The 21,820-nt window shown below is 47.4% G+C and overlaps 1 protein-coding gene across 5 annotated transcripts in view; it reads right to left on the bottom strand.

Annotated features, from left to right (window-relative positions):
- The window catches only part of TNN (tenascin N), a 72,499-nt gene extending 50,955 nt beyond the window's left edge, over positions 1-21,544 (bottom strand). For 4 of the 5 annotated variants that reach the window (XM_027565395.1, XM_027565397.1, XM_027565399.1 and 1 more), the window contains exons 1-6: positions 21,438-21,544; positions 9,383-9,823; positions 7,562-7,936; positions 5,993-6,256; positions 1,438-1,623; positions 43-132 (exon numbers count right to left, since the gene is read on the bottom strand). In XM_027565395.1, the coding sequence (XP_027421196.1) occupies positions 43-132; positions 1,438-1,623; positions 5,993-6,256; positions 7,562-7,936; positions 9,383-9,788 (1,321 nt within the window). In that variant the 5' untranslated portion in view covers positions 9,789-9,823; positions 21,438-21,544. Of the gene's footprint in view, positions 1-42; positions 133-1,437; positions 1,624-5,992; positions 6,257-7,561; positions 7,937-9,382; positions 9,824-13,922; positions 14,016-21,437 lie in introns of all 5 variants that reach the window. The other variant, XM_027565396.1, reaches the window with a different exon arrangement.
- Between the last annotated feature and the right edge of the window lie 276 nt (positions 21,545-21,820).

Genomic DNA, 21,820 nt, shown 5'->3' with positions numbered 1-21,820 from the left:
AGAGCACAGGATGCATTCACAGTGCCTCCACGCGGTTCTTACCTGTCCTGCCATTCAGAAGAATCGGCTTGCCCTCGAGGTCTCCCCTCATGGGGATGACTGTGATCTTATATTCCGTCCCCGGCTGCAGACCTGGAAACAAGCAGCCAGTGCCGGGTTGAGAACGGGCTCTGGACCCTGGAGCCCCGGCACTGCTCTTCCGGGGATTCGGCAGAGCGAAGGGTGAGGCTGTGCGTCTCCCCTCAAGACTACAATCTACCTAAGGCAGCTAAAGAGCTGCAGGTCCAGTGGAACATGAGGCATCACTGAGGAGCTTACGGGCCAGATGGATGAGATGAATCTGATGAGGCTCTGGTTTCTTCCTTGGGCCATTAAGCACACATTTCCCAACTGTATTTATAGCCCAAATGTTTTTCTGCTCCCGACAATCATTTTCCCTCAAAAGTTTCTTTCCTTCCTATTGTAATAATTCACTTAACTTCTTCCTCTTTATTTTCTTTTTGTCTTCACTCTACTTGGCCTTTTCTGTTTCTTTTTTGTTCTTAATTTTTGTTGTTTCTCTGTAGCCGCCACCTGAATGCTTGTTCCTTGTGGCACAAAAATTCAGACTTTGGTGACAAAATGCAGGCAAATGGTAGCATGTATGAGGCACAAAACATTGAGAACCCCAAGATGACCTCTCAAGACAGAAATCAGAGGGTGGAAGGCAGGACAAAGCCCCAGAGGAGGACGTACCAAGGAGCTGGTAAACCTCAGGGCCCCTCACTTGCACCAGCCCCTTCCAAGGCCATGTGCGCGGGCATTCATGCTTATGTGCTACTTTTCTTAAAGAGGGTCCTGAAAACTGTGCAAACCTCAGGTGCCACAAAACATTACCCAGCCCTGTGTGGCCCCGTTGTGTTTGCAGCCATCTGATTTCCAGTCTTCCAGTATTTGCTCAGTCACCTGGGATGAGGAATGCCCCACTCCTGGCCGCCTAGCTCAACTCCTTCCACATATGATGCTGAACAAACCAAGTTCAATCAATTTCTCAATGTCTCTCTCTCTCCCACACCACACACACACACACACACACACACACACACACACATACACACACACTCCGTTCTTCCAAAAAGAAAGCCTGTCTGCCAACAAATCCCCTCTGAGACACAGAGGCTTCCAAGGGGTTAGCTGACTTGGAAGAACATTTCAGATGTGTAATCTGCGACCTGGGTGCTCCAAGATCCTGGAGTCAGCCCTGGGATGCTGGAGCAGAGTCTTCAGGCCCCTCAGAGTGGGCTCACCTCTGTGAGCTCCTGGAGTCAGGGTTCAGGTGATTCTCGAGGCCTCAGAATCCTCTGTGCACAGCGCTGCAGCTGCTGGTCCCCACTGCTCACACCGTCCCCACCTCAGCATCCACACCAAGCATCTCACATCCCCAGTGCTGGCTCTTACCCGTGATGTCATATCGGCTCTTGGGGTCACCGCTCTTGGGCACGGTGACCTCGGCCACCTCCTGCCCTGTCAGGGGGCCATACTGCAACTTGTAGTAGTCCACCTCGGTCAGGGGGTTCTCCCATTCCACGTCAAGGGAGTTCTCCGTCTCATCCGTCACCCAGGCAGTGCCAGGCACAGCAAGATCTAGTGCAGGGGTCAGGGAGGGCAAGAGAAAGCGGTGAAGACCAGGGCTCCCCGTCTGTAACAGGCCGTTGGCTACCAGGTCAGCTCCCTTTCTTGACACTCTGAATGGAGGCTGCAGCCCCAGGACATGTCCTTAAAATGTGTTCTAGAACTTCCAAAGCAGCACATAACTGTTGGTTTTCACACTGTCTATGGAGGACAGACTTTCTTCCAGGAAAACTTCTTCCCTATCCTAGCCCATCAGATGCCAAGCAACCCTCCCCGTCCACATTGCCATGGCCAAGCCCCGAACCTCAACTCTGAGGCCAGCCGTCAACATTCTCGGCGTTGGGGGCAGTCACACTGCTCTGAACCAAACATTCACTCTTTAGCTCTTCAGAGATGCAGCCCCTTGAGAGACAAGACCCTCAAGGCCATGTAGAGTTTGGGAAATATATTTCAAATTTCTTGGAATGCAACACTGGTAATACAACCAGCTCCTTCCTTGTCTCCCAAATTACAGTTGCTTCCCCTTCCTCAAATTCTCCTGTAAGATTTACCCCTAGGCAAAACTGTAAAGTAGCAGAATTTTAGCTTGGTCCTTTGAAGGATTCTTCCTGCACCTTCTACCAAATTTTAGCACCTCTCCCAGATACCTGATATCCTCAGCAGCTCTACCTATTGATCCCGTGAAGGAAGAAAGTAACTGTGCATAGTTCTTCATGCCCTGCTGGCTCAGTCAGTAAAGAATCCACCTGCAATGCAGGAGTTCAGTTGTTAAGTTGTGTCTGACTCTTTGCAACTCCATGGACTATAGCCCATCAGGCTCCTCTGTCCATGGGATTTTCCAGGCAAGAATACAGAGTGGATGGCCATTTCCTTCTCCAGTGCAATGCAGGAGACTGGAGTTCAATCCCTGGGTTGGGAAGATCCCCTGGAGAAGGAAATAGGACACCCACTCCAGTATTCTTGCCTGGGAAATTCCATGGACAGAGGAGCTAAGCAGGTTACAGTCCATGGGGTTGCAAGAGTTGGACACGACTGAGGAACTAAACCATACTACTGCCACACGAAGTATTAATGGCTAAATGTTCACCCATCCACTCAAAAGAAAATGAAAATATGATGCCTGTTACCAAGGAACGGATTGCTGGTGTGGCTCTGTGGGAAGGACTTTTGGGTGCTGGTGTTGGAGAGGGGTCTGGGGTCTCTGGGAGTGCTTTGAATTCCAATGGCCACATCCCAGGCCAGTGTCAGCTGGTCTGAAGTTTGGAACAGGAAAGCCAAGCCCTAGACTCTCAGCCTCACCCCTCTCCTCACCTCCTATGCCTTGGTTCTGAAGGTGTTCCCAGCAGGCTGACTAACCCCTTGTCAAGGACAAAGAACAGAGAATTTGTGCATCGGTCAAGGGGCAAAATCTCAAGGCCTGTGGCTCTAAGTGTTTCTGAATCTCTCTGTTATGGATAAAGAGCTTCACGGAGCCTTTTCCCTGAAGCACTCCCTCTCAAGCTCTGCCTTTCACCTGCCAGCCTCCAGGTTCTTCCCTCAAAGATGGCAATTCTTTGAGGGAACAACAGGTCAAGAGGTGAATAATGAAAAGACCCAAGGGTTACAGAAGGGGCACCACGTGGCTCACAAGTGAAAAAGCAGGAACTTCATGAAAGAGCGCAAGGTGAGCATGGGGATAAGTGTCTCTCAGGCTGAGGTTCCCCAGAGGAACAAACCAGAAAGGGTTTCACTTGAATTGGATTAGACGACTTTGCAGGATTAGTCGTCTTTGCAGGAGTTTACAAGTCCCCAGGGCAAGAGACCAGGAGGGGTTGCTAAGACTTTCAGAACTGTCAGAGCAGATGTCTCTGCTCTTCACTGAGAGACTGTGGGCACTGTCCTGGCTGAAGACAGGGGCAGTCAGACAAAAACAGAAAGAGAAAAGCAGCCCAACAGCAGGGGGCTGGCTTGACTCTCACAGGTGGGCCTCTGTGTTCTCCCATTGAACATACACAATTTCACAGGGACTTCCCTGGTGGTTCAGTGGGTAAAACTGTGCTCCCAATGCAGGGGCCCAGGTTCCATCCCTTGTCAGGAAACTAGATCCCACATGTATGCCACAACGAAGATCCTTTAGTGCCACAACCAAGACTGGGAGCAGCCTAAATAAATAAAATCCAGTTCACAGGACATCAGCAGCAGACAAATTAAGATGAAACAAGACCATTCCAAGATCACGTCCACACATAGGCAAAACATGAACATTGTCCAAATCACAAAAATGACTAAACACCCTCCCTTCTGACTAATATGAGTGACTATTCCCCCTCCCTTTTTTTAAACCAATGACAGCTTTAGTCTCCCTCTAGTCTGCCCTCTTTCTAGATAAGATTCACGAAGATACCAATCACAGGATTATCCCCAGTTCATGACAATATGCAATCGAAAGTAAATCCCTGCTTCCCTAACCCTTCTCTCAGATCACCGAATACAAGCCCAAATCCTACCCCAGACCCCTCAAACGCTGTCTTCCTGAGACACCCACAGTCCCTCGTTGTGTGCACTTCTGTGAGGCAACAGTCAATAAACCCAACTTGTTCAACTACAGGGCTGTTCTGAGAGGTCTTTGGCTAGAGGGCATTGACGACGGCAATCACAAACTGTCCTCCCAAAGAGGATAAGTCCTTCACGCTCTTTCAAACACTGAGCTACCCCTACCCTTTTCTATTCTTACCACCAAAATGGACAGGCAGCCAGATATTTCTGCAAAGACACTGCATTCCAAAGGCCCATCCACCTGGATCTCCCTGGACTTTCCTTGAGAGTTTAGGGAAAAATAGAGGCAGCTCATTTTATCACACCTAGAACAGTGCCTTTTTGTTTTTTTCAAGTCATTCAGTCATGTCCAACTCTTTGCAACCCCATGGACTATGGACCCTAGACTTCATGGAATTCTCCAGGCCAGAATACTGGAGTGGGTAGCCTTTCCCTTCTCCAGGGGATCTTCCCAAACCAGGGATCAAACCCAGGTCTCCCACATTGCAGGCAGATTCTTTACCAGTTGAGCCACAAGGGAAGCCCAGGACAGTGCCTGGCAATGTTCAAGTAAATGTTCAATAAAGTATGCTGAGAAAAGGAATGAATTTGAACCCTTGAAGATCTAGGCTGTCTCAGGTACTTTCATAGGAATGAATAATTTCTAAAGAATAAGCAGTGATGCTTGTCCTTACAAACATCTTGGTAGCATTTAGTGGTGCCCTAGAGATTCTGTCCCTCCAGATCCATCTGCCTTCCTGTTCTGTATCCCAGATTATGACCTCTATGAAATGTATTAGCTGGGTTCCCTGGCCCTCTGATTTCTGGTCATGTGCAGTCAGTGAGAGTCACCAGAAGACCAGAGGGCAGACAGAGAGTTTGGGCAACTGTTCTCCTTCACTGCCTCCTGATGAGGACACAGTGGACTACCTGTGTTCCTCTACCAAAGGAACAGGCAGCCATCTCCTAAAGCTCTTTCTGGGTTCCAGTACCAACTTCCATCCCCTGTCCCTTCAGACTGGGGTGGATCCCCACTGACGCTAGTCCTGGAGTATTTCATCATCCAAACCCTACCTATACCTTTATAAATAACCTCTTCACTAAACTTTCTAAGCTGCCCCATTTGTTCCCTCTCTTTCCTGCTAAGATGAATCTAACTGATACAGGTGGCCTCAGCAGACCCCCAATCATACGAACTTGACCTTGTTCAGAGGCTCAGTGAGGGCGTGAGGATGCAGGTGTCCTCCATGGCTGCTTGTACATGGGTGCCAGGGTAAGCAGAGAAGACTCTTGAGAGTCCCTTGGACAGCAAGATCAGACCAGTCAATCCTAAAGGAAATCAATCCTGAATATTCATTGGAAGGGCTGATGCTGAAGCTGAAGCTCCATTACTCTGGCCACCTGATATGAAAAGCTGACTCACTGGAAAAGACCCTGATGCTGGGAAAGATTGAGGGCAGGAGGAGAAGAGGATGGCAGAGGATGAGATGGTTGGATGGCATCATCAAGTCAAGGGACATGAACTTGAGCAAACTCTGGTAGATGGTGAAGGACAGGGAAGCCTGGTGTGCTGCAGTCCATGGGGTTGCTAAGAGTCAGACTCAACTGAGCAACTGATGAATAACAATCTCAGGAAATGGAGAACAGCCTGTAATTCCCAATCCAGCAGGCTCCATCACTGGCTTGGAGGAGCAGTGCGAGCGGAATAAGAATGGAGACTTTTCCTCAGAACCTAGGATTGCAGCAGCTGTGTTTTACAAACTCCAAACCAGAGTAATGGCCTGAGTAGTAGAATGGTACTTGTGGGGACAATGGAAAAAGATGTATAGAGCAGGACCTCTCCTGGGAAACCTGGCTGCTTCCTCACCTGTGGTGGCCAGTAAATGCTGTGGGCTGCTGGAAATGTCTTTCTTCACGTTGCGCAGGGTCACAATGTACTTGGTTCCAGGCAGCAAACCAAGGATCTCGTAGCGGTGCTGCTCCTTGGGCACTTTGATCTGCTTCACAGAGAGCTCCTTTCCCAGTGGGTAGTAGCTGAGGAGGTAGTGGTCCACCTGGCTGGAGGGCTCCCAGCTCACCAGCAGGGAATCCTCCGTGCTCTTGAGCAGCTGCAGTCCCTGGGGGGCGACCACTGCACACAGAACAGGAACAGGGGTGGAGACAGTGAGGGAACAGGGGTGGGGATCCATAGCCAAAACATATTCCTTGAGCACCTACTTTATATTGGGTTGGCCAAATCATAGTACCTGGACAAACCCAAATGAACTTTATGGCCAATCCACTGCTTAACACTATGAAGGTGGGTGTGGAGGATACACAGCCTGGGTAAGGCACCATGGTGGACCCCCAGAAGTTACTATCTAGTTAGAAGTTAATATTGACCGCTTATGTTGCCAGTGATGCTCCAAGTCTTAGTTCAAAACCATTCAACCTATGCCTTTAGCAAAAGTTAACATTAATCTTTAAACAATCCAGAGATGAGAAAGAAAGGTACAAAAAAAAAGAGGGAGAGAGAACCAGCTGGGACCAAGATGGTGAATATGACCTCCAGCAGACCCTGAGTCTCACTCTACCCTGAATTTCTATAGTGGCATATTAAAGGACATGCCTACCAGCAGCCTTGACTGGGACATTAGGAGTCAAAAAAATGATAAAAAGAGAGTGGCACCCCACTCCTTTGAAAAAGCACTGTTCCTTCTCAGGTAGACTAATGTACACAGCTCGCCATCATTAACTTCACTCCTCCTTCCTTTGTTTTTCCTCTTCAAAATTAAACCTCTCTTGCTAGGTGGGCCAGAATTTGACCTGTGCACTTAGTTCCCGCTTCTCCATTCTTTGACCGCTGAATAAAGCTTGTGCTGTAGGGATCTCAGCTTAGGTTTTGTTATTGGCAGCTAGAACTGCAACCCTCCCCCAGCCAGGCAGAGATCCTCAGCAGGGCCAGGGCCGGAGCAGGGTCTACAAGACTTCATTCAGTAACACCTACACACACACACATACTAGATCACCTAAGACTCCTGCTGCTGCTGCTGCTGCTGCTAAGTCGCTTCAGTTGTGTCCGACTCTGTTCGACCCCAGAGACGGCAGCCCACCAGGCTCCTCTGTCCATGGGATTCTCCAGACAAGAACACTGGAGTGGGTTGCCATTTCCTCCTCCAATGCATGAAAGTGAAAAGTCAAAGTGAAGTCGCTGTGTCGTGTCTGACTCTTAGCAACCCCATGGACTGCAGCCTACCAGGCTCCTCCGTCCATGGGATTTTCCAGGCAAGAGTACTGGAGTGGGTTGCCATTGCCTTCTCCCCATGGGATTCTGGAGTAGACTAAATAAAGGTGGGGTGCCCTACTTAGGACAAAATGTAAACTATGGTTAAAGGGTGCCTGGACCATGGGGGCCGGGTCAGAAGAGAGGCAGGCCCAGGCGCATCTCCACTCTCACCCTGGGCGCAGTCGAGGCCGGTGAAGCCCTCCTCGCAGTAACACTCGCCCGTGTCACAGAAGCCGTGGCCGCTGCAGTCGCCGGGGCAGCGCCGCTCGCTGCAGTCCTCCGATATGAAATCCTCATGGCACTGGCAGACGCCACGCACGCATTCGCCGTGCCCGCTGCAGTTCTCAGGGCAGGCGGGGTAGGCACAGTCGGCGCCCACGTAGGGCGGCTCACACACGCAGCGGCCATCCACGCAGCGCCCGTGGCCACTGCAGGCACCGGGACAGGCGAGCCGCTCGCAGTCGGCGCCCTCCCAGCCATGCTCGCAGTGGCAGCTGCACGTGTCCAGGGAAAAGGTCCCGTGGCCACTGCAGTGGCGGCTTAGACCTACCCAAGAGAGAGGGAAACAGTCAGCGGGGCCTGGAGGGCTTGTGAATGGGGAATTTCCATCCCTGGGGACCCTGAGAGCAGACGATTTCAGAATTCTGCATGACTCCTTCTGTAGAGGAAGGTAGGGTCTATAAGGGAAGACTAGGAGCCTGCCCTTTCCACCATGGGCCAGACTTGAACCTGCGAAATCTACACTTTATGCCTGAAAAGTCATAGGTACCACCCTAGCCCTTCCCTTTCCATACCAAGCACTCCTGTGACTTCACTTGGTTCCCCCACCACCAACCCATAAAAGAGGCTAATTATTTAGTACTTTTCTATGAAAGCGCCTTAAATGCTCCAACCTAGGTATCAGTGGGCCAGGTTATACTAAGGGGCAGAGCTCCTGGGGTGGGCAGGAGAGAGTTAGGCTGGGTGGGAGTTTGTCTTCATTGGAGGAGCTGGACCTAGCAAGTCTGAGTCCTTAGGAAATGAGCTGAAGTTGAAGCCTGAAAGGTGGATCTGCAGAAGCTATAAAACAGCCCGGTCTCATTATGGGGATAACAGATGGGAGAAGGGTTAACCAGGCTCCCTTCTCTAATCCCAGACAGCAAGAGGCAGTTGGAGGGTGGGCCAGTCCTCCTGGTCTGCTCACCAGCCCCAGCTCCTGATTCCCAGAACATCCTCTTTCCTTCGTAAAAACTTTTGACGTTTGGTCAAAAGTTTGAAATTGCTCAGGGACAATTCTATGCTCTTTTATTGCCATTTTATTCGCCCGCAGCGTCCTCCGTGTCTAGTTCTGCGTCTGGCCTATAGGAGGCGCTCTTAATGGTAGCAATTTCTTCCAGCATTAAAATGTATGCCAAAGTATCACTGATTATTATTCTTTGGAAAATAATATGAGCAGTTTATGTTGAAAAAAAAATGTGATGGAAGTGCTCACTATTTGTAAAGTCAAATTGTAGTACTTCATTACTAACGAACAGTTTGCTGAATAATGGGCCAAGAAATCTTCTGTACATCATCTATAGTTCTCAGAACTAGACTAGCTGATAGAACTCTCCTCAACGGACAGTTGAGGAAATGAGGAATTTGCCCAAAGTCACACAGTGAAGAATGGCAGGACTGAGATTTGAACCCAATCCTGTCTAGCTCCAAGCCGTCAGTCTTCTTTCCTCGTCAACCTGTGGCTTTCCCTTATAAAGGGAAATAGAGGTTGGATCCACAGGTAAACCGGCGCCCAGAAGCAGTCTCTTCTGAAAGCACTGACCCAACAGTCCAGACTCACTTTAAGAGTTGCTGGTCCCTCCCTGCTCAGGCTTGAAGATAACCCCTAGAGCTAGTACCAGATAACATCCCCCTTAGAGAAAACCCAGAGTGAGAGGCAGGGTGCTCACGAGCCTGGTAGAACACCTGAGGTGCTCATTCAGAGTTTGTTGAATGGATACCAGGTGGTGCGCTCACCAGCGGCTCCCGGGCAGCAGCGCTCTGCGCTGCACCGCTCCTTCACCTCCGCCATCTCCTCCTCCAGCTTCTTCACCCGGGCCAGGAGGTCCCGCACGCTGCCTGCCAGCTCACAGTCCTTCTGTGGCGTTTGCAGGCGGATGTTGTGCCTGAAGACGATATTCTGTTCCTCGGTCTCCTCTGGGGCCAGGAGCGAGGTTCCATCACCACGAAGGGGCTGGGGGTCAGCCTCCACCTGGACCAAGGCAGACTTGGGCACGTCGATCTTGTAGGTGTGGCTGACGGTAACCTGTTGCTCCTTCTCGCTGCATCCGGAAGACTCGAGAGTGGCTGGGGCCGAGGTCACCAAGAGCACAGAGCCCAGCAGGAGCACCAGGGGGAAGCAGAACCTCCCCTGGAGACCCATCCTTGGGGAGACAGGGAACTGATGCTCCTGGAAGCCTGCATCCAGAAGAACATGCAAAAGAAAGCCAGGGACATCTGCTGATGGAAATTGGCCTTTTTAATGGATTCTCAGGGTCCACGGGAAGCTGAGAAACCAGCAAAAAAAATTCATCCTTTATCTCCTGACGGCTCGAATTAGATTATTTTTTTGTTCCTCCTTCATACATTGCACATTCCTGCCTCCTGCTTTGCTGACACTGTTCCTACTCCCTGGGAGGCCCTCCTCTTCATTTCTAATTCTGTATTTCACCTGCACTTTAATAATAACAAGAACAACTTCTTGAAGTCAGGGCATACTTTGTGCCAAGCTTTGCTCACCCTAATCTATCCTGACAACACTAACAATTGTAGCTGTATGTGGAACACAAGTTGTGTACCAGACACTATTCTAAACATTCTACATTTATTATTTCATTCAGTCGTCACAACAACCCTTCATGGAATATATGGTTATCCCCATTTTAGAGATAGGAAAACTGAGGCCCAGCTACCTCAAATGACTTGCCCACAGGCACACATGGCTGAGAGTGGCAGAATGTGAACCCGAGAAATCTGACACCAGAGTCCATTCTGATACCGAGACATCGTGCTGCCTCGTGAAGATGAGGAGGCAGAGGCTCAGGGGATAGCGTTGACCTGGGTACCACGGCCAGAAAGGGCAGAACCTGTTCTCAGCCACTCAGGCGAGTGTCCCACTCACCACCTCTGCCCACAAGTGAGCAAAAGAGCAGAATTTCTAATCAAAAATAACTTCTCCACAAAGTCTTCTCTCACACCCCCTCCCTCACCTCAGCTGGAAATTAGCTCTCCTTCTGCAGAACATTCAGAGCAGGGTATGTGTCCCTCTGAGCATCTCTTAGCAGTGATTCTTGTCTTGTGATTACTCTTGGATGCAACCTGTATCCACACAAGCCTAAGCCTTTTAAGGCCAGGACCCAGAGCCAAGTCCTCTCAGGGACCGCCCCCAAGACAGGAGCACAGAGCCCCATGCTGAGGGGTTCAGTCAGCCTCCAACTCCTCTGGTGCTCAGGTGATTAGTAAGTCAAGCCACCTGGACCAGAGCTGGCTGTTAGGTTCCACCTCTGCCGCCCACAGAAGGTGTAGACCTCTGGCACCATCTGTGTGCAGGACGACCCCATCTCTCCTGGGACCCCTGGCCCCCATCTGGGATGGCACATTCTTGATCACTAACAAGCCAAGTCAGGGCAGATGCCAAGGACCTGGTTTGTACCTCACATTGACTCACAGGTGCTCAGTCACCAACCAGTACATCTCTCAGTCAAGCTGTCATCCAGAAACCAGTCTGCAGAGCTGCCTCCTGACAATGGACTCCTGTGACCAACTCAAGACTCACAAGCATTTGTACTAGAGACGGGAGAAGTCAGGAAGCCTAGTCCTTTCCCGGTGGCTATGTCCCAGGCAAACTCAGGGTCTGCCTCTCTGTGTGCGAGGCAGCTCCTGTGTACTGAAAGGACAAATGGAGTGGGTCCTAGGTGTCTATCCCTGCGAGTTCAGTTCAGTTCAGTCGCTCAGTCACGTCTGACTCTTTGCGACCCTATGGACTGCAGCACGCCAGACTTCCCTGTCCATCACCAACTGAGTGTTAGCCTCCTCAGTTGTCAAGTGGGAATAACAGTGGCTGCTGGACTGCATTGTATGTGGAAGGCACTTAGCACCATGCCAGGCACATGTGTGCATGCTCGGGCACTTCAGCTGTGTCTGACTCTCCGTGACCCTACTGAGAGAGCCGATTCCTAGGTAGGCTGATAAGAAGTCTGGGGGTCCCCAAGGAGGAGAAAGGGGTCTGGAGTTCTCGAGGAGGAGAAAAGGACAAACTTTTTTTCTTTAAGCGAAGAACTGATGATTCCACAACAAAAGAATTCATCTTGCTCAAGGATATGTTTTTCCTTAAATTCTGTATATAACAATGTATCCTGCTTGAGGACATGTGTCTCCTTCTTGAGAACCTTCTGGCTAATCCTGTCATCTTAAAATGTATATTGTGGGAGTGGATCTAATAAGACCTTTACAACCTTGAGACATTCTTTTGTAATAACCAGTTTTTATTTATTATTTATTGTAATAACCAGTTAAAAAGTATATAGCTCACTTGCTAAGACTAGCAAGTGGGGCAGTCTCCATCCCCCTTCTGATGTCTATGTCAGAAGCTTTCTCTGTCCCTGTTATACTTTAATAAAACTCTACTACACAAAAGGTCTTGCGTGATCAAGCCCGGTCCCTGGTCCCGAAGCTAAATCTTCTTCAGAGATCATGAATCCGACGTCATTCACCATAAGCTATCACTATGGACTATAGTCCACCAGGCTCCCCTGTCCATAGGGTTTCCCAGGCAAGAATACTGGAGTGGGTTGTCATTCCCTCCTCCAGGGGATCTTCTAGACCTAGAGACGGAACCCACATCTCCTCGGTAGCAGGGGGATTCTTTACCCCATGAGACACCTGAAAGCCCTGCCAAGCACATAGTAAGGCCTCAATAATTATTTTGAGGTTTTATTTTTAATCAGCTACTCAGTATGACTTCCTTTTTTCTCTTATCTCTTTTATTGGGAAGGGTGATATTGAAAAGAATATACAACATAAATTGAATAGTTGGAGAAGGGGACAACAGAGGATGAGATGGCTGGATGGCATCACTGACTCAATGGATGTGTCTGAATGAACTCCGGGAGTTGGTGATGGACAGGGAGGCCTGGCGTGCTGCGATTCAGGGGGTCGAAAAGAGTCAGACACGACTGAGTGACTGAACTGAACTGAACTGAACTGAACTGAACTGAATGAACTGTTATGGGCTTCCCAGTGGCTCAGTGGTAAAGAATCCACCTGCCAATGCAGGAGACACAGGTTTGATCCCTGGGTTGGGAAGATCTCCTGGAGGAGGAAATGGCCACCCACTCCAGTATTCTTGCCTGGAGAATACTATGGACAGAGGACCCTGACAGGCTACAGTCCTTGTGGTTGCAAAGAGTCAGACATGAGTTAGCGACTGAACACACGCACAATGAACTGTTTTAAAGGCAACAGTCGTGGAACCACCATCCAAATTAAGAACTAGAATACCGTGGACCTGGAAGATATTATGCTTAGTGAAATGTCAAACAGAGAAAAATAAATACTCTATGTCTTCACTAATATGTGGAATCTTAAAAATAAATGAATAAATAAAAGAGAAACAGACTCACAGATAGAGAAAATTAGTGGTTATCAAAGAGGAATGAGGTGGGAGAGAGGCAAATGAAGTGAAGTGGATTAAGAGGTACATACTACTAGGTATAAAATAAATGTTACAAGGATATAATGTACAGCAGAGGAAATATAGTCACTATTTTATAACTTCATATGAGGTGTAACTGATGAAATATAAAATTACTACACTGTACACCTGAAACTACTGTAATATTGTTGTCGATTAAAAATTTTTAAAAAAGAACTAGAATACTGCTAATGAAAGTGTTAGTCACTCAATCGTCTCCAACTCTTTATAACCCCATGGACTGTAGCCTGCCAGGCTCCTCTGTCCATGGGATTCTCCAGGCAAGAATACTGGAGTGGGTTGCCATTTCCTTCTCCAGGGGATCTTCCTGATCCAGGGATCGAACCCAGGTCTCCCACATTGCAGGCAGATTCTTTACTGTCTGAGCCACCAGGGAATCCCTGAGCCACTAGGGAAGCTGCTAGAATCCTAGAAACCCCCATGTGTCCTCATCTGATACTGCCTCTCCTCCACATCAATAGTTGAAATCAGAGGAACACGATCAAAAGAATTGACCTGGGCAGACTACTTCTGGGCAGAAAAAAAGGAAATTCCCTAGTCATTAAGCCAAATTCTAATACTGTATAAAATCTTTAATTCTTAATAGTCACCATTTATTTCGTATCAGAAAGTGGAGGAAATAAATGCTGAAGGACCCTCGCAGAATTGTTATTTAAAAAATAAGAACATTACAACAGTAAATGTTATTTGTCAAGTTGCTGCTACGTGCAAGGCATTGACCAGATGCATTAATCCTCGTGTAAGATTGGTGTTATTCTCCTTACCCTGAGTGAAGAACCAGGTGTTGAAAGTAAGCTCACTTACCAGGAGCTGCTCAACCAGTAGGCAAACAGACAGGATTCTCATTTAGGTGTATCTGATTGCAAGCCTGTGCTTGTTCTTCATTGATGTGACATTCTGATACAAATAACGGATGAGTTCAGTATATATCATTTCTATGCAATCCCCTCCTTTGAACAAATGTCCTATATGTTGTACCCAAAGATTGTGCCACCATTGTGAACTAACCAGAACAGCCCCAAAGGAAAGCTCTTCTTCATGTTACCCCTTTGCCACACTCACTCCATCTTGGCTCTTTCTATTAATATTATCCAAAGCATGTATTATTGATAATAGTAATAGCACACCTCTTCTGATCACTTATTACATTCCAGGAACTGGACCCAACAGCTTGCAGAGGTAATGGAATGGTCAGTAAGACATTTCTTGTCATCAGCTGATTTAGACAGTTGGTTAATAAGTCCCCAAACATTTTAGAGAACGCTGTACAACTGGAGAGTTTCTGGGGGTGGGGAATTTGGGGTGAATAAGAGATGAATACAGTACCTGCCCCTTGCCTGGAGGAATTCAGAGATGGGAGTTTTCTTGGAACGGGCTGCATAGCAGACATTAGAGGGAAGCCACAGTGGGAGGGCTTGCACCCCAGAGTTTGGGGAGACAAGGTATGTAAGTCCTTCCACAGGTGAAGTTCATGCCACAAAAATGACGCATCTGGGGCCAGAGTTGAGATGCACCCGCCACAGCTCACTCCAGGGGGCGAACTACCAGAGGAGGTGCTCAGAGGGTAGAATGGGGACGGTCTGAAGAAAAGAGGGGGCAGGTGGAACCAGCTCTGGGAGCAGCTGCCTTAACAAGGCGTCTGATAACCAGAGGGAACTATAACAGCCCTTGCTTAACGAAATGCCTTTTCCCTTCTCTTCTGACCCCCGACCCTGCCTCAGTGAGCAATGTGCTAGTTGGAGTGGGGGAGATGGAAGAAGGAAAGCAACTTACCAGGCCAAATGTGACCCCCCCCCGCTCCCACCCGCTCACTCATCTTTGGATTCCAACATCACCCTAAACTGAGTGAAAAGAAAAGCTGCAGCTTGGGTGGGAGACCGAGACTCTGATATGGGAATGGACCTGCCTTTCACAAAAGGGGTTCTCTTCCAAACCCCAAAATGATCAACAGAGCTCTGGAATCTGCTGGAGATCTTTGTCAGAAGATGGAGAAGGTGAGGAGCACCAGTAGAGTGATTTGGAAGGTAGGTGTAGGATAAAAATGACCGTATTTCATCGTTACTGTCTTCCAAAGTTCAGCTGAGTGATAAATCAGTCACACACACATTCTCTGCTTACTTCCCTAGGATGGAAACTGAGGCTCAGAGCCAACAAGCAATGTGCCCCCTGATTGTGCAAGGAAACTGCAAGATTGTAGACTGGAACCCAGGAGCACAGTGTCCACTAACTGAGCCATTAACTTCTGGGCGCTCTGCCATCACCAGTTACCACACAGATGGATCTGAAAAAGCACTTTCTAGGTACAGGCTGCACACCAGTTTCCACTGTCAAATCTCCGCTTCCCAGGCAAAAATAGAGCTAAAAAGGCAGGCTTCGGACCTCTCTGCCCACTGCTGTTATCCAACTACCCCCCTACCCCCAGCCCATGGCTTGCTATTCTCCAAAATATAAATGGAGTGCAGATGGTTTTCTGAAGAAGTTCTGAACAAACGCAAAAAAATCCATGGACTCTTGTCATAAACCTCAGCAGGACTAGGCATAGCCCACCCAGTCTCTCCATGTTTGTCTTTGAAGCCTGGAATAGGGGAAATCCCAGAAGCCCTTGTAGGAGTGTTCACTGTCACCCATCCCTCCAAGTTGTAACAAGATGTCCTTGCTAATTACAGCCTCTTGGATGCCACACGTTGAGGTCAGATTTTCCTGCTGCTGCTGCCTCTGCTAAGTCACTTCAGTTGTGTCCGACTCTGTGTGACCCCATGGACTGCAGCCCACCAGGCCCCTCCATCCATGGGATTTTCCAGGCAAGAGTACTGGAGTGGGTTGCCATTGCCGTTTCAGCAGATTTTCCTAGGCAGGGGTATTTCTCGAAAGATGATGAGAATGGCGGAGTCCTCAACCTAGCTCTTCTGTCAAGGGTAATGGGCGGGAGGAGATGCCTTCTGGCTCTCTCTTCGACACGTGGCAGGGGGCTCAGGGGAAGAAGGGGATGACTTCACCCACTCTTTTATGAACAGTGACCACAGACAGAGCTCTGTGAGGACAGGGAGGAGACAGCGAGGGCAGTACACGTCACCTGGAAAAATGCAGGGCAAGTTTCTGAATGGGGATGATTATCCTATGGGGAACAGTTTTCCGTGGAGAGAAGAGTAACTGCTGTAGGAATGTATCGGCAAAGGCTGTAGGCGCGCCGGGAAAACGCACGCAGGAAACCAGGCGTCCTCGAGGATCAGTTTCATTGACTGACGTGCATGCGGTGCATGCTAAGTCACTTCAGTCATGTCTTTGCAAATCTATGGACTGTCGCCCACCAGGCTCCTCTGTCCATGGGGATTCTCCAGGCAAGAATACTGGAGTGGCTCCAGGGGAAATCTGTCCCAACCCAAGGATCGAACCCGAATCTCTTGCATCTCCTGCATTGGCAGGAGGTTTGTTACCACTAGTGCCAGCTGGGAAGCCCCTCATTGACTGAACCTTTATTTAATTCTGACTTCAGGAGGGGCGGTGGGTGATGGGGAGAAATAGGAGCCGTGTGCATTAAAACTCAGGACAAATGCTGCCTCCTATTGCTGTTCTGAGAAAGGTTCTTTGAGGTGTATCCTGCTGACGATGAACTGGATGGATGTTCCCCCTATTTCAGCCCTGAGGCTGAATTGATGTCACTGGGCTCTACATTTATGCTTTATTTCATTCTCTTTTGGCAGCCACATCTACCCCTGTGGCTTTCATTTCCAACTAAACACTGAGAGCTCCCCGATCTATATGTGAGTTCCTACCTGAGACATCCCTGTAAGCTCAGGGATGACAGTGGCCGTGACTGTTGAATTTCTCCATATTCACAGCCTTAAACCACAGTCCTGGCCAAAGTAATATTTTGTGTAAATAAGAATAGCCACTGGGTTTCTGCTGGTGTGTTTTTGCTTGTGTGTTTATTAGATGATGGGTACTGTGTCACATGCTTAATAATGAGACAGGATTCTCATTTAATCCTCAAAATCCTGGTAGTCAATTGATGTCATTCTTTGTTACAGGTGCTCAGAGAGGTTAAGTAAGTTGCCTAAGGACACACAGCTAATAAGAAGCAAGTGTATTAGTTGCTCAGTCGTGTCTGACTCTTTAGCGACACCGTGGACTGAAGTCCACCAGGCTCCTCTGTCCATGGGATTTCCCAGGCAAGAAGACTGGAGTGGGTTGCCATTTCCTTCTCCAGGGGATCTTCCCAACCCAGAAACTGAACCCAGGTCTCCTGCATTGTAGGTGGATTCTTTACCATCTGAGCTAAGGAATATATCCCAAGCTGGGATCAAGACCAGGTCTGTCCACTCCCCATATCCTTGTTCTTCATTTCTCTGCTATAATTATTGCATCAAATGGAAAAAATCCAATAAGATTACTACATGTGAAAAAGAGACCAAATGTCCGCCTTCCTGAAATGTTTCAGAGAGGGATTCTCCAAAATAAAGGAAGCCCAAGGCATACCGAGTGCTCAGTTAAACACAAACTTTTTCTGAGCAGTACCAAAGATAAACCCCTGGAAAGAGAAATTATTGTTTGTCCCATAAAGAGGTTAAATTCTGGTCAGTTATCTTGAGAGGCTGGAAAGCTCTCTTCCTAGGAGACACAAAGCACACCAAGACGTCTGTCTGTAGGGGTAATTATCAACCAAGTCTTTGGCCAGAGGAGAAGGATGGACTGTAATCCCAGATAGTCCTCTCCAATCCTAGGGCTGGTGGTCTTTATGTCACTTCATTTTCTCCAAAGAAGGGCAGGAATAAAATATACTACTTAGATCAAAGAGAGTAGTGGCCAATTTCTTAGCTACCATTACAGATCTATTTAAATTTAGGGCTTTCTCTGGTTCCCTTATTACCTCATCTTGCCCTTACAGTTAACCACAGCAAATAAGAGCACTGCTTTGGGTTTTAGAAAAGCTGTATTATCTTGGATTTCAGGGTGGAATCACTTCAAAAGATATTCTGTCCCCAAATGAAAGGGTGAACATCACTGAGCTAGGAAGGAAAGTGAAGGAGGTGGGTAGCTAGGGATGTCGCGATGTCACAAAAGTTCCCTGGAAAATTTACTCCTCTCCCAAACTCCCTCTGGCATATTCACCAGTGATCTGTTAACTCAGGGTCTTTTAACTCTAAAGACCCTGAGTGACTCGAGGGTCTTTTAAGTCAAACATTCAGTCTAGGAGAACAAGTTCTCATGCAACTGAGTACTTGCCGTGGCTCAATTCACCCTGGCCTGGAAACCTTATGTAAGGAGTTTCACCTTTGTATCTTTTTCTCCTGCAGGTTGCAAACACCTATGATACACAAGGCCTTCCCTGGTGGCTCAGTCGTAAAGAATTCTCCTGCCAAAGCAGGAGACGTGGGTTCACTTCCTGGGTCAGGAAGATCCCCTAGAGAAGAAAATGACAAGACACTTCAGTATTCTTGCCTGGGAAATGCCATGGACAGAGGAGCTTGGTGGACTGAGATCCATGGGGTTGCAAAAGAGTCAGACATGACTTAGCAACTAAACAACAACAAATGATGCCCAAGGTCGTACTGTTTCCATCTGGGTCACTCTTTAGACAAACCAAGTGTATATGAGCACTTTCATTTCTAGTCTTTGTGATGTTGAACTCTGCACAGCCATTCTCCATAGGACATGAGTCAGCAAGTTGTGAGTGAGGATGAAAAATTGATTTTATGTGATAAGGCTTAATATGGTCACATTTCAGACCTCAGTTCCCTCAACTCAACCACTCTGCTAGTTCAGTGGAATACACCCAGTGAGTGGCCAAGAAATCCTTGTGAAGACCTCACACTGCCATGCAATACCCCTTCTCACAAAGAACTCTATCAAGTCTGCCTATGTGCCATAGGCTGGAAAAGATAAAGGATGGCATTCCTGACCCAGCCTCAGCACTCAATCACTTTTTCTTAGATTGCTCGTGTGATTATTTTGTTCTATCAACTGAATCTCTCTTTAACATTTTTTTTTTACTTGATTACATCAGGTCTTAGGGCACTCAAGATATTCATTACATCATAAATCTTTCAGTGCGGTGCATAGGCTCAGGAGTTGTGGCACACAGACTTAGTTGCCCCAAGGCATGTGGAATCTTAGTTCCCTAACCAGGGATTGAAGCTAGGTCTTGCGCGTTACAAGGCAGATTCTTAAACTCTGAACCACCAGGGAAGTCTCTATCAACTGAATCTTAATCCACCCTGCAAAGACTCACATGGGTGATGAGAAAGTGGCTACCATTTTCTAAGCACTTATTATGTGCCAGCCTCTATACTAAGAATGTTTAGAAGCTCCAGCAAAGATATTTGTTTATCCCCCAGGAAGGTCACACACACAAAAAAAGACCTTCATTTTGCTTTCAAGGGAACGCACAGGCTCATGCATGAGGAGAAGACAAAATGGGCACAAGGGCAAAAATTCAGAGACCTCGAACCACATCAAACCAAACACCCAGGCTCCAGAATGACTAAATATTACCTTATACAAAATTAACCTTATTCCCTATGGCCCTGAGGGCGTCTGATGAGAAACTATACTTGCAGCTGAATGATAAGGAAGAGAGACACGTCATGAAAAAGTTGCAATTCCTTTCTTTAGTTTAGCATGTGGTTTTCCACATATTGAAATAACTTGAAAGCTCCAGCCTTCTATCAAAGAGGAGAGGCCTTTCCTTATTAATTTCCAAGGATTTGCACTGCTCCACCCACACTCACTGGATCTCTCTTTGAGACCAACAGCACATATTCAGATGGTGGCTGGTTGTCATTAACAGTGAGTCTACTGTGCTGAAACCCAGAAAAGCCCCTGAAATCTCAGATCTGAGATCTCAGCTTCATCGGCTCGCATTCTGGTGACTCCAGATACTGCTACAGAACCTCAACCATGATCTCATGTCTGTATCCAGACCTTATAGGAGCCAAGGCTCTGGAATGAGCACTGGGTGGACAAGAGTTTCCACTGGGTCTGGGCACGATTTCCTCTGGCATCTTCTTGGGAACAGACCTCAGTCTACCCTTCATTTCAAACCACAGACGAGGACTGGGATGGAAACCAGAAGCCACAAGATGATTTCAAGTCATGCTGTCCTATTTTCTCTCTTCCAGGAGTCAACTACAGCCCACAAACTTGGGGACATAGCAGGATTCAGAATTGCATGAAAGAATGTCAGGTGGTTTTTTCCCTCCTCCCTGGGAAAATAATACTGATGCTAGTACTCTTTATTCCTTCCTAAGTTCCTTCTCCCAACACTCTCGCCTTGATTCTGAGTCTCCAACAAATGTCGAAATGCCAAAAAACACTGAGTTTTTTCCATGTAGTCTCTGTGCTCAGCCAGCCACCAATCTATAGTCTTGGCTGAGCAGGTGTCACCCGATACCTTAGTAATACTTCAGCTTCTCCAAGAACCAGTGGACTTTGGGCACTGTGGTTAACCTATGTCCAGATTTGGGCAGTTTCTCATTTTTATGTTAGGACTTGTTCTTTTCTTAATGCTTATATAGGCAACTCAGTTTTGTGCTTTTAAGCATTTGTTCTCACTCATTCTTTCTCTCTCCTTCTCCTAGTTCTCTTCCAAACATAAAAATAGATAAATAGATACGTAAATGAAAACATCTCCCAAAACTAACCCACAACATTATTCCTTGAACAGTTTCAAAATGTTTCCTTTGTGGCATTATGGGTAATAGCATTAAGATTTTGAGAAAAGACATTGTCCTCTTACAATAAGAATCAAAACTGATCAAATTAAATATTTGAATAAACTTCAAAGCTCTTCAGGTTCATTCACAAACATCATCTTTATTGGAATATACAAAATCCAGAAAAGAAAAAAGTTATAATAGTTTCCTGATCACAACTAAAATGAAAGCTCCATTTTAGAATTTTTAAAAGTGAAATATAGCAGATAAATTACAAAAACAGAGAAGTCTTTGACATTGTAAAGCCAACAAAAAAATAGAGATGAGAACCTGCTAGACTTAAAAGAAACATTAATATAAAAATCTATTATTCCATGTGGAAATTTCCCTACAATACAGACTGTATCTGGCCAGGTAAGAAGATTGTGCTTAGCTCAGTTGGGGAATCAAGTATACTATTGGTTAGGAACATGTTACTCAGGTCCTGGGAAATATTATTAGGAAATAGTATTTCCTAATTGGAAATAAATATCACCTCATGGAGTTGACAGGAGACCAATTACTCTGCCTGGATATTCAGGATCGGAAAGTGAAGCCCATGAATTCATTCGCACCTGGCCACCATCCTCCCCCTATAGGTAGAATCTTCAGAGATTGGTGCTCTTACCTTGGATGCTGTGGGGTACCACTTCCAATACTTCTGCTACCTGGAAGCCGGGCCTCTGGGGCTGCAGACCTTGGTGCTTGTCTGTCCCTCGCTCTCTAATTCCCTCAGCTGTCCTCTCTGGGTTTAAATCCCATCCAGGCCAGGGGAGGAGCCAAGAGGGACTCTTGGGTGTTCCCTTCTCTTCCCAGCAAAAACTCAGTTAAGAGATAATGAACAAGTCTTTCTTATTCTAACCAGGAAAGGAAAAAATATATACAAAATTTCCCCTCTTTGTTTTTACTTCAGTTACACAGCAGCTAAAAATACTGGAGGCTGTTTCCATTTAAGTAGGTCCAGAATAAGGTTATTAAAAGAGTTTGCATGTCTCCTGGCCAAGAGCGGGG

This window comes from Bos indicus x Bos taurus, chromosome 16 (genome assembly GCF_003369695.1).
Source record: "Bos indicus x Bos taurus breed Angus x Brahman F1 hybrid chromosome 16, Bos_hybrid_MaternalHap_v2.0, whole genome shotgun sequence".
NCBI lineage: Eukaryota > Metazoa > Chordata > Mammalia > Artiodactyla > Bovidae > Bos > Bos indicus x Bos taurus.
Note: the sequence above shows the minus strand (reverse complement) of the source record. Positions and strands in the feature narration are given on the sequence as shown.